The sequence below is a fragment of the Melanotaenia boesemani genome, chromosome 4, assembly GCF_017639745.1.
Source record: "Melanotaenia boesemani isolate fMelBoe1 chromosome 4, fMelBoe1.pri, whole genome shotgun sequence".
Taxonomy (NCBI): domain Eukaryota; kingdom Metazoa; phylum Chordata; class Actinopteri; order Atheriniformes; family Melanotaeniidae; genus Melanotaenia; species Melanotaenia boesemani.
The window spans coordinates 11,576,323-11,589,525 of record NC_055685.1 but is presented as its reverse complement, the minus strand read 5'-3'; the positions used below and the strand labels follow the sequence as shown (position 1 = coordinate 11,589,525).

The window sequence follows — 13,203 nt, the reverse complement described above, 5'->3', positions numbered from 1 at the left end:
TACCATTTATATGCTTCTTTTTTAATCAGGGGAAGTTCCCATGTTCAAAGCAATGAAATAATAGGACAATGTATTTTCCATTTCTTCTGTGTTGTTTTTCCATTTTATAATATAGGGATATCATCAGCATATTTCTTTAAAGCCTGAATTGTAGCCTCTGCGTTTCCACACTTCATATATTTGTGTTAAATCAGTGAAAATAACTAGTATGAATACACAAAAGACATCCAAGAAAATGCCATTAATATGCTGGAATAAGACATGTAGCCTTCAGCAAGAAACCCAATATCTATCCATAATTTTTCTCTACTCTATTACCATGGTTCGTAAAACTGTTTTTCCACCTGCATATTTTCTGTTTCAAAAATAAAATCTAAAGAGAACACAGCTATAGTTGCACCCTGTGCTAACCGCTCTTATCATTGTATTTACTTCCTGCAAGGCTGCGGGTTTCCCTTCCACTCTATTGTCCTGGCTGGGCCTGCTTAATTTGGCATCTGCTGTTTGGCAGAAGAGAAGTGGTGCAGAGGCCAAATGCACGCAGAGGGTCTGGCTGGGGCTATCCAATTGATAAGGACACACTGCAGGCAAAGAACAGGTGCAGCCGACTCTATGAAGCAGAGTTCAGTCTCTGCTGACACGGCTGTGTCGTAATCTATTTGGGAAAGAGGGAGATAGGCAGAGAGGGAGGAAAGTGGAAGAGGAGGTGATGGATGCTGCTGGAGAAGACAAACAAGAGAGAGTGGGAGTGCAGAATGAGGTATTAAACACAGGGTGTATTCATTTTGTGTTGTATTGCAATATTTATTGGTGTAGAGGGTTGCTGTATCAGAGCGAGAGTGTGATTTTAGTTTTAACAGCTTGTTGCCTCATTTTGCTGTATGGCTTTTCCTAGCAGCTCTAAATGTAAAACTCCATCCACCTACACCCTGTTACTTAGACCTGTGTCCTTGTTCACTGTTGACAATTGCAATGACAGTATGATCTGCAATTAATACAATTTGACAGCCTTTGCAACAGTTTGAAGCTTTTTTTTTTTTTTTTACTAAATTTTGATAAATATAATGAGATGTGTTTTACATTCAAATGTAGATTGCCAGTTATTAAAAGCAGTTTCTATCATATGAAAAACAGAATAATTTTGAGATTGCCAGCTGAGATACTCAGGAACTGTGGACCACTGTCGTACAATGTCAGTACAGCTATCCATGCCATCTTCCGTGTTGGGAGAACTCACAGTAATGGTGGCGCTGCAAGATGACCCAACACAGCACAATGCTGTTGGATTTGTCTATAGCTCCTTGTGGTTGTATCGTCTGTGCAGGAGATTCAACTTGTTTATTTTCCTGCTTCTTAGTACAAGTATCCAGCATGTATTGCAGAGTACCTGTTTGTACTGCATCATCTGTCTTGTAGCCAAAACAAATCCAAACAGCTGATATGCCGTTATGTTTAACCAAGACCACTAGCCACTTTTTTGTTGCTACTCTCTTTACTTTCAACCATCAGAGCAATCACTCCATATGCTCTATTGCCACAGCACCTACACAGAGCAGGCATCCAAGAAAAATGTCCATTTAATTTCACCACTAACACCCACAAAGTATAAATGCACAGCAGCGTTTGTAACAGAGTCACATCACTTCCTTAACATATGCAAATCAGAAATATTATCTATTGCAGTTTAGGTTGTTGTTGCAATATGTATATTGCACAAGCTAATATCACAGTAAAGGTAAATGTAGATACTGTATTATGTGCAGCCCTGTTTGTCACTTTAAATAAGTTAACACTCCTAAATGCACATATCAGCATTTTCTGTCTATTACCTGCCAAATATCCTTGGGTGTCACTGCACAGAGACAAATAATAACACACTGTGTGTATCCAGCACGAGGACCTTTGACAGAACCCCTAGTTTTGATACCCTGGGAATGAGTTGGTTTATCACCAGTTCTAAGTACAGAAACAACAAGAGCATGATCAGGAACTACCTGTCCTCTGGAATACCCATGCCACTTCCATATACTGTATATGAACTTTCAAAGAACAAGCTGTACAAATGCTGCAAAATCAAACTAGTACCTTACATAAAGTCTTCCCTCAACTTTTAACCAACAGAAAGCATCTTGAATACCATATACATTCACTCTGAATGTCATACTAAGAGCTAGATGAGGCGCTTTGTTTTAAGCTTGAGCAGATCTTTTTTGGTTGCATTTGACAAAACTATCATGCATTTCTCAAGATGAGACATCTTTAATGTAATGTAAGCTCTTTGAGGACTAGTACAGTTTGGAATCATACAACACACTTAGTAAATCACTAGCAAATATTACAATAAAGTTAAAGTCCCAGGAAGCTACCTTGAGAAACCCCACAGTCAAGCTTTCTTGCTGAGAAACACCCAATCTATGAATTAAATAGTCCTTTATCCATCTAAGGACATTTATCCAGAAACCATGTTGTGGAAAATTATTGATTTTTTTCCTGCTCTACAAAAAAAAAAAAAAAAAAAAAGAAAGAAAGAAAGAAAGAAAGAAAAGAAAAGAAAAAATGAGTATGAACAAGCTAGAACCTACAATTTTCTGATTACTTCATTTAGCTGGCCATAGTCCAATGATCAAAGTTGAGTTGTCATGCTGAAACCCAGAGTCCAGTCCACTGATAAAAAAATAAGATAAGTGCTTCAGTATTTGAGAACAGACGGTCCCACAGAAGTGTGGGAAGAATGTAGATTTTCTCTCTGCACCTATAAGTGATAAAGGCCTATAGCTCCCCAGGAGGCCATTTAATGCGCTGATAAGTTCTAAAGCAGTATAAACAATTCTGAATTTAAAGGTTTTCCCCTTTATAAACCACCAAAACACATGCTATGTAAACATGCCTTCATTTTCACACAGGCAGAATCCACACACTCAACTTGGTTTGACAAGCCAGAAAAGTGCTGAGGGTTAGTCTAATCAGCGAACTGGTGAAAGAGGGTCTCCACTTCAACCATTAACTGTTGTTATTCTCTCCACTTTAGCTTGCTTCCAACATTTCCTGCACTGCTGCTGCTTGATTGCAATCTGGTGCCAAGGAGGAGAATGGAGGATGTGAAAGGAGCAAACGGAGGAGAGAAGGGCAGAGGAAAGAAGAGGTGGTGGGGGTGGCAAGGAGAAAAACAGGTGGAGGGGCATAAAGACAACAGTTACTCTGTGCTTGACTTCCTTAGGAAATGGGACTCTGTGATTTTAACCATAGAGTTCAAAGGCCAGCCTTTAAATTTCTGTAATCTGACATGGAGACAAGTAAAGGTCATGTCCATTAATCTCTTAACTTGATGCACTGTGAAATATTGTGACACTTGCAGTAAAATATTGGCAGTAGAATTGCTTGTATTTTACTCTTATTTCTACAAGAGTCCTAGTATAATCAACTTTACATTATGTTACTGCAGTACAAGAATCCAGTGATTTACAGTGTTTTGCTTATCAAATGTACGGCAGACTACTGTTACCTGCTTGGCCCTTTTTTTTTCTTTTTTTTTACTGAGTAGTATAATTGTTAGAGAAGATGTTTTTTTCAAATCTTAAATAACTCTCTAAAGTATATTCAAAATGAAAAAAAAAGTTTAGGAAAAGCTATTAATATCCCTGTTGGATTTCTGTTTGTTTTTTTTTTTCTTTTACCTGCATGTGCTATTGTTAAGGGGTAAATTGACAAGTTTGAGTAGTTTAGCACAGGGTTGTATTAAAAATTGAGCTGCACACAAAGGCTGAGACAGAACTGCATCCATGTGAAAATACTGAAATAATTCTGCACAGGACAAATTTGCTTGCCTTTGTTGATTGAATGAAGTGGGATCAAGCCTATAATTCACAAGAAATTAGCATTATAAAAAGTTTAGAATGAAAAATGGTATGTGAAAAAGAAGTGTAAAACACAAAGAAGTACAGCTTAATTATCATTATTCATACTTTTACATAAGCTTTTACAGTTTAATCTTTGCCAATATCCTGCCTCCATTTATGTTTCATTATGTGTAACAGCGCTTTGCCTTTTTATTATCATGTCCACAGTGATTTTATTTTTCTGAAATAAAAAAACCTTTGTAACCCTATGTATAAAGGGCTTGAAAAATAAAGAGTATTATTATCATTGCTATCATTATTAACTTAGTTTCTATATGTCACAACTAAAATTGCTGCAGGGTTACTCAGTAAACTTTCATAATTATTTTCTTTTCACACCAACCGAAGAATATACAGGCTCAAATAAAGCATCATCTGAAGACGTCCTAGAAAAAGCTATTTTAAGACTGCCGTTATATAGTTTTAATCCAATAAAAAGAATAAAAATACCTGGAAGTGGGAGGAGCCGTAGAAATAGAAAAGAGGGAAACTAAAGAAAGAACAAAGTTGGTATGTGTATGTTCTCCGTCTTAACCCAGTTTGCCCCTCCCATCTAGAAGATGCAGATTAAATGAATCATTTTCTGACTTTGTTAGGAAAACTTTCCAAAGTGTGGCAAGGCAGACTGGAGGAGATAAATTATTCAAATGTTTCATCGGAGCCATGCTGCTTGCGTAGGGCAAGGCTCTATAATATGCATGTAAGAAGACATGATGAAACAACTCCATAAACAGCAGAGAATGAGTGAGCGTTTGGGGACTGCGGGGTGGAAGAAAGGGGTGATGCAGAGACAAGTGACTTTGCCTCCAACTTATATTCATGCACTAGGCCTCTATAAGATATACATCTAAGGGCATTCAATGAAATAGGTCTGAGTGATGTGGGAGAGAACTTGGAGCAGAAAAGGAGGGCAGATTAGGCGGGAGATAAGCACGATGGAGAGAAAAACGGGGGAAAACACCAAGTGAAAGAGAAAGATGTATGAGAAGGAAAGAGGAAATTTTCAGATTCCTGCCATTGTGAATTGGTTTTTGTGTGCAAATCAGAGTAGGGGGAATAGAGATTTAACAGTCAAAGAATAAAACACAAACAGACAAGGAAAACAATAGATGTAGAGAGGCAGTTTGCTTTCTCGTTAAATACCAAGGGAAAGCACATGCATGTTTAAAAAAAAATTTCCTGCCGCATGCTGCACCAACTGTGTGATAGAATACAAAGGAGTAAATGTTAATGTTATCCGTAACCCAAGGTTAACTAAATCTGCTTCATGTTTTTCCTTCCATATGACTTTCAATTTCTTATGCTTAAAGCAAACCTACTGTGATGAGAGTGTGAGCTAAGCTAGGCATATTTTTCAATACCAGGGACCTTATACTTAATACCTTGACTGCTGTAAACATTCCTTTCTAAACTTTGGTTTTTTTAAAAAAATAATTTATATATTAAAAAAAAAAAAGCAAAATTTCTTAGTGTATAATGCTTATCTTGTCAGAACCACCAGGACAGCAGCTGTTTGGAATACTGTACGGCAGTTAACCTGCTGAGCTTTAGCGCACAGAAATTAAAGTAGTTTTATAAAAACAATTTTAAAATGTACTTTTACTGAATTACATTCCATCTGAACTCTTGCACTTGAGCATATTTCAAGTTCTTCACATTACAGGGTGAAAACAAAAGTCACATCAAAGAGAGTAAAAGAAAAGACAAATTGTGTGAGACTGGCCGAATCAACAACAGCGGCAGAGAGGAAGCTGTTGGAGTGTCTGCGAAGTGGGTGCTGGAGGGCAGAGCTCCATGTCTACAGAGGACACTCAGCTGACACCACTCTGTGACAGATACTGTGCATGTGTTTAATGTGGAAGTTCACTGGCAGGGTAGGCTGTCAGGAAGTGTGATCGTGACTGGACTGTCATTGTGAACTACACAAAAATGCAAAATATTAACATAAAACGGTGGCGTCATCATGGAGGTCATGGTTGGCATAAAGTAAGTATTTTTAAAGGAATGGTTAATTAATATTTGACAAAGTGCACTACTTGGTGCTGTCAAATAAAACAAAGAAACACTGTTGAGTAGTGACCAGGTGTAATTGTGCTAATAGTGGGTGTTTGATTAGGTCTGAACCACTGAATCCACCAGTTTTTTCTTGACACACCTTTGTGATATCAGGCTTTATTATTATGTATAATTCCCTATATAGTTTAACATTGTATAAAATTTTAGCTAAATCCTGACATATTGGTGAGTTAATATAATGATCAACAATTGCTTATTGGTATTCATTAGCTGCTATTAACACCTTCAAACTAATCACTATTGCTCAAAATTTGAGTGTATATATATATATATATATATATATATATATACTCAAATTTTCCCTATTGAATCCCATGGCAAAGTGACCCCAAACTTTTGAACGGTAGTGTATATATATATATATATATATATATATATATAGAGAGAGAGAGAGAGAGAAAGAGTCTCTTTAGCACATTTATTATTTACTTATTACTTTTTAATCATTGTTTCATGGCCACCCTTACTAGCCAACTAGCTCTAGCTGGCAGCTGTTGCAGCTCACTCGTTGCTGAGGCTTGACTCAGTCATTATATTACGCTCCTCTCCACTAGCTTACGCTAACTTCTTCTTATTCTTCTCTGAACAGCGAAAACCTAACTAACATTTTATCAGGATTGGTTGTTTAAATACCTTACAAAGACAATACTGGCTGTTTGGCCCCACCTTTCTGAAGATGTCAGTAGTGCATGATAAGGACATTATAAGGAGCTGTCAAGATTCAATATCAAACCTTTGTGGAGAAGCACTATAAAAGAACATAGCACAGCAACTGATGGTCTCAGTAATTTAGAAATGGCATCATGACATAGTTTACCCAGCTGATTAACTGCGACTCCATTGTTTACAGGACTCTCTGTGCTGTCTGTAACACATGTACATGTAAATATCATGGTTATGAGGACAATGTTATGAAATCAGGTAGTTTCCTCAAAGAAAGGTGCTACATTTTAACTTTTGCGGAATATATTGCTGGAAACTTAAACAATGACCCTTTAGTTCCCTTTCTAATCTAAATATTACGTTATGTAAAAGAACATTGACCAAATATTAATGTAGGAATTGTTTACTCACAATAATCTTACTATAAGTATCAAGTTGCACCCTCTGCATGCTATGTGTTGTCAAAGTAAGAGTTGTTACTCATGTACAGTTTGTTGTACTCTTTGCATACATGGCCACCAAACAACTGAGACTGCCAAACTGTGCTCTCATCCCTTTGTCCGACAACCAAACAATACAAGCACTTCAGATTGAACATTTTTAAACCACATGGCTTTGTTATACAGTTGAATAGACACAACTAAGTAATACCCCCAATTACTTTCTGTTCTCAGTGGCCAACCTCGTCCTTCTCATAGGCCATGACCCTTTTCCTGTCTAATTTTATATCTTAAGAAGTCCACATGAGCCGAAACAAAAACAGGGTTTGCATTAAGCTACTGTACATCAGTAATGACTGGAAACCTTCTGAATGGCCTCTTTCTTTGCTCTGTTTCCTGAAACTAGAATAAGACTAGAGTAAGGGAAGAAAAAAACAACTTTAGCTGGAACATGGCAAGTTTGCTTACAACACCACAGGATGCTAAATGCATTTATGGTGAAACTATACATAAATGCAATTTAAAAAAAGGAAAAAAAAATGTGTCAACATGCAACCGAAGAAAACTTCAATAAATCGATTGGTTGCCTCACTTTCCAAAGAATGAGAAAATCATGCAGTTAAGGTAGTTAATTTATTCCTTGTCTTCACTGGGTGAGGGAGCAGAGTGGAGACAAGCACAAAAGAGCAGGGTGTCATTGATTGTATGTATTTATCCCCCAGTGGTCAGCAGTCTGGGTTGTTGCTATGCACTGGAGGTCATTCCTCACATTAAATCTCCATTGATCCCCTCTTTAAAGCCTCTTGAGACACCCAGATCTCCATAATGAGAGTGATCACACCCTCTTAATAAATAAACACTCGTGAATAGAGAAACAAAAAACTCCTACTGTAAGTACATTAACCCATGTGCATGCCCATCATTATATATGTGTAAACAAATACATAAGCACACTTTTACAGCCTGGCTATCCTTTCACACACGTACCCACACACACTGATCGGTAGAAACCAAGTTTATTGCTGTCTCTCTCTATAATTTCTTGTACTGTGCCTCCTAACTGCATGTAAGAGCATGCGTTAATTCAGACATCATTTAATAAGACACGCAGCCAGACTGCCTTGACCACTCCATAGAAAGGTGCTGAAAGGCAATTACGCTGGGCAAATAGCCCTTCAGGCTCCAGGGGCCTAAACCCTTTCATCCAAAGGAAAGAATGAAGGGAGGGTGGAGTAACACCTCATACCAGAGTTGAAAGTGATCTTAAGACAGAGCTCTTGGTTCTTTCAAAAGGACCTGGCACCGTTTGATTATCTAAATGAGCCAACCCACCAAATGGATTCTTGAATCCTTATCCCTGTGTTAAAAATTAGTTGGACAATGCGCTATAGGTTTCTGATAATATATGACCATCCTGCTCTAAAGGGCCTCAAACACCTGAAATTTTCTGTACTTTCCTCTCACACTCAGTGGTATTTAATCATGCACAAGTTTAAAGTTGAACTTGAGTACAGTTGGTTTCTCAAAGAATTTTGCTAAAATAAAATGGTGATTGGGAACTGTGGATTATAAAGTTCTCACAAGAATGGTGAAGCTAAACCAAACTAAAACATTAATTCATTTTTTACAACACTTTTCAAAATCAGGGTCATGGGGAAGCTGGTAAATTTGCAGGTTAAAGACAGGATAAACCCTGGACAGGTCACCAGCCATCGCAAGGTCTACACGGAGAGACAGCCACTCACTCCTAGGGAGAATTTAGAGTGACTAATTAGCCTAACATGCATGTCTTTGAATGGCGGGAGAAAGAAGCTGGAGTACCTGAAGAGAACCCATACATACACAGGGAGAACATGCAAACTCCACATGAAAGGCCATTGTTTGAACCCCGAGCCAGGCAAGGTTCAAACAAGTGACCTTCTTGCTGCAAGGCCACAGTGCTAACCACGACACCACTGAGCAGCCATACAACCCAAACCAAGACAATGAGCTGAAATATGTTTATTGACTAGTTCCAACATTAAAATCATACATCACAATATGTAACAGCTCTAGTCGGAACTGCTTACTGCTGGAAATTACAGGACCCATAAACATCTCTGATGGTGTATTTGTGTTGTGCTTTATCAATTATATAAATAAAATTACATTTGCAGAGTTTATGAACTTAAACTGGTGATAACTATTGACAGGGAACTCATATGAATCAAAAGTAAATGCAAAACATGTCAAACACAGAGCGTCTAAAGCCAAACATATATGGCTGTAACAGTACCACCCCCCACCCCCACCCCACACCCCACACACTCTTTCTCACTTGCTCTACACATTCACTAAGAATGTGCTGTGATTTGTTTAGCAGCCATGGAAACTAAAGAGAAAGCTTGCAAGTAGTGCACTTAACAGCAGGTGTATGTGAGGCTCATCATTACTGCTGTTAGAGATATGTTTCTAAAGGCAAAGATAAAGGTAGTTTTTATGATGTCTAGCTGACTTCCACAAATAGTAACTCTACTGACATCTAGATTTTCAGGGACACTGATATATTGAGGAATAGTTGAAAATGTATGCCAACATATTTTTCTATTTCTGTTTGGTTGGACTCTTTTTTTCCTTCTGAAACTATATGGATCTCAGGTAGGGGTTGATTAACAATCATAATTGAGAACCATGACAATAGAGATGGTACTTTGTTTTAAAACTTTTTCAAGTCATTTCCCATAAAGAATCCTTAAGGAGAGATTAGTGACTTTAAATTTCATTATGTTGCAACTGATTGAACTGTTTTATCTTCAAAAACATGTCAAATGCTATCTTGTAGCCTGTTCAGTGCATATCATGGAGAAAGTTTTCAAAGCACAATGATGTTATGATGCTGTAAAGTAAAAAAAGAAATTGGAGAAATAGCTCTTGTGGCGGACTTACCATTGTTGCCAAAGTCCAGTGAGTACTTGACCACATGGTAGTTATTCCACACGTACAGCAGGTTGTCTCTTGGGTTGTAATCCACTGCAGCTATGTACTGGTAGGAATTAGGGAATGGCATGTTAACTGTCATTTCCTTGCTCTTATCAGTGTTGTACATGTAGTCAATCTTGTTCCCCGTCCCTTCGTTGTCATCATCCTCATAGACAGTTTTGACCACGTACAGGACTCCACAGATCATGAAGGCATTGGAGGCAGAGCGTTTGTCGTAGCTTGTGTCCCAGGAGCCTTCGATACGCAAGGTGTAAGGGTTGAGCTGGCTTACCACGATACGCCCATTGTTCTGCTCTGTTGCATAGATCACCCACAGCCCGTTCTCATCCACTGCAAGGTCAATATCCGACTTGCCCCCCCAGCGGTATGGCGAGGTGTCATGGTAGTTGGCATTGGCGATAATCGCCTCGCCGCTTTTGATACGTGTGCGCAGGTCGAATTTTACAATGTTACGGGTGCGCTCTTTGTTGAAGAAGAGTGCACCATCATAGACAACAAAACCAGTCCCATCCACACGATGTGGCAGTTTGTATGTGGTGGTGGGCCGGCCTGCAATGAAGTCCTCTTTTGATGAATACTCTGTCAGCGTGTCGGTACGGTATGGGGTCCAGGGCATGTAGTAGATCTTATCAGAGGATTGCATCGGGTCTTTGCACCATGCACCAGATTGGTGGTCTGATTCAAAGAGATGTTCACTTTGATATACTCCTCGTAGAATCCCAGGGCACAGAAATACTGGGGAACAAATGACAACATTTTCACATTAGATACACTTTAACCCAATGACGTTAAATGTCAGCTATTTTCTCCAGAGCTTTGGACAATGCCTGCGCTGTGCTTGCCTCCTTTTTTATAAATGTTCATAAATAGTATAACAGTGTTCTAAGTTAAGCTTAACTACCAGTGAATTATGATGACATGATAGGCTTACTGTGTTGTGATTTGGATTTTGTATAGTCTCTGTCATTCTTAAGCACAGCAACAGCATGCCTTCTATTCAACAGATAATACCCTGCTCTCAGTTAAGAGATGAAGGGAAAATAGCACATTTTGTTCTACTTCCACCCTCTATTCCCATTTCTCCCTCCCTCCTCAGTTCCTCATTAGTCTCACAGCTCTTTCTTTCTTTCTCTCCCTTCCCATTTCTGTCAGTAACCTCCAGAGCACATCTTTTATCGTCTGCTGTTTTTGCAGTTGTTACAATAATTATTTTCCCACTCCACGCTCAGTATTCCCATCTTGGAATACGGAGGTCATGTTTTATGAGGGATGTGGGAGACGCAGTAAATTCTGGGAAGCCACTTTGGCCTGTCTTAGGAACTTTTGTAATTTAACTGGAATGTTGTCACATCCGTATAGCAGATGCACACAGACAGGCCAGATGTGCATTGTGGTTTTTGCCCTCCCCATTTTGTTTAATAGTGCAATTCCAGATTTCACACAAAAGCCTGGGAATTTTTATTGAATATTCATTGGCTTTTCAAAGCACTGACGTCGCTTTAATATCACGGGGAAGCATTTGAAATATTAAATGTCACTGTAATTTTCTGTTCATTGGCTCATTATAAAAATGTACTCAACCCATGGAGAGTTTGTTAAGTGACATTCTACACAATACCATGGAATGATATGGCCCTGGAGTGTGTCTAATGAGAACCAGAGTTTCTAAATTGCCTCTATATGCAAGCTGTCTTAATATAGCAGCAGTGACTTTGAAGGAGATGTCATGCTGCCACAGGGTACAAAACGCTTCAAACACTGCCATCAGAAAGTGACGCCCAACCTGAAATTTTGAGCATGTGTGAATGAGTGTGGGCTTGTGTTACAGACTTACCTTTTTGTTCTACTTCTGCATGAGCCATGGGCAAAAGATTTGAAGAAAAAGAAAGAGAACAAGGGAGAGAAAGAGATAGAGACAAGAGACAAAAATAGATTAATGATGCAATAATAAGGAAATCATGATAATACAATCTCGGATCTTCATAATCGTCCTCATATTTCATCCTAACCTTGTGAGAGAGCCAGGATGCTCTCCATGTGTGATTGGTAATAACATTACATAAACGTCTGAGGAGAACGCACTGAAACAGGAAAGCTGTCTGCAGTATTGCATCTCGCATATGCTGCACACACACATATGGGAGGAGCAGAAATGCACATGTCAAACAGACACCCAAAGAGGAAGAGGGATACTGTGATCAAATGCATGGGTGCATGACACAACATGCAGAAGCACACACATACTTGTGGTGTCCCTGGTGGTCTCCCCCCCTGCTGCAAAACAAAATGCAACAAAACAAAATGACCTGTGATAATAAGCTCTTTAAGGTATGCTAATAGTAACAGAGCAATGAAAACTAGAAAACTGATTTGATTACTGGGATTTCATTTCAGTAGACCAGCCAAAGCTGCCACAGTAAAATGTTTTCTGATACCCAGTGGATGAGCTAATGCTTTGTGTGTGTCGTGTAATCTGTGTGACTGCGTATGGGTGCAGAAGCATTTGTGTGTAGAAATGGGAGCATACTAAAAGCACTGGTTAGTGTCAACCCAGACACTCTTTCCCTGCCTATAACTGAGTTTTCATTCATAAGTAGAGCAAGTCTGAAGTGATTTTTTTTTTTTTGTTTTGTTTTTGTTCTGCCCAAGAGAAATGCGAATTAGCAACGTTTCCATTATCTGGTTTGAAGTGCAGGTGGTGGTACAGACCACACAGTTGCTGGTTGTAGTTCTGTAAAAAAATTGCTTTGGAATTAGGGATGGGAATTGATATGATTTAATTGTTAACAACTGCTTATGATGTTAAATCCCAAACTGAATAAACTTTGGATTTTGTGTCTTTAGTGTCATTTTCATTCAGATGACATGCAGGAAACTGATTTAACAGAATATTAATATGTGACATGTAAATTCTATATATTTTTTGTCTCACATCTCAGAAAACTACCTTCCAGAGTATCTTGTTTTTATGCCAGACTATAAAAACTTTTGCAACCTGACCTTTCTGAAATATTGGTCTTATAGTTTCAAGAAAGGGTGCAAGCCTTTCTTTATTAATTATGTGACAGCATGAAGACACTCATTTATCCTTTCATTGCTTTATCTTAGTTTGAGGGAAGTTTGAAGATGTGTGTTTCTGAGCTGTCAGT

The 13,203-nt window shown here is 38.5% G+C and overlaps 1 protein-coding gene across 6 annotated transcripts in view; it reads right to left on the bottom strand.

Moving 5' to 3' along the window:
- The window catches only part of adgrl3.1 (adhesion G protein-coupled receptor L3.1), a 139,717-nt gene that overhangs the window by 55,742 nt on the left and 70,772 nt on the right, over positions 1-13,203 (bottom strand). For all 6 annotated transcript variants that reach the window (XM_041982979.1, XM_041982982.1, XM_041982983.1 and 3 more), the window contains 2 exons: positions 11,889-11,903; positions 10,001-10,789 (listed from right to left, as the gene is read on the bottom strand). In XM_041982979.1, coding sequence (XP_041838913.1) covers positions 10,001-10,789; positions 11,889-11,903 — 804 coding nt within the window. The remainder of the gene's footprint in view (positions 1-10,000; positions 10,790-11,888; positions 11,904-13,203) is intronic.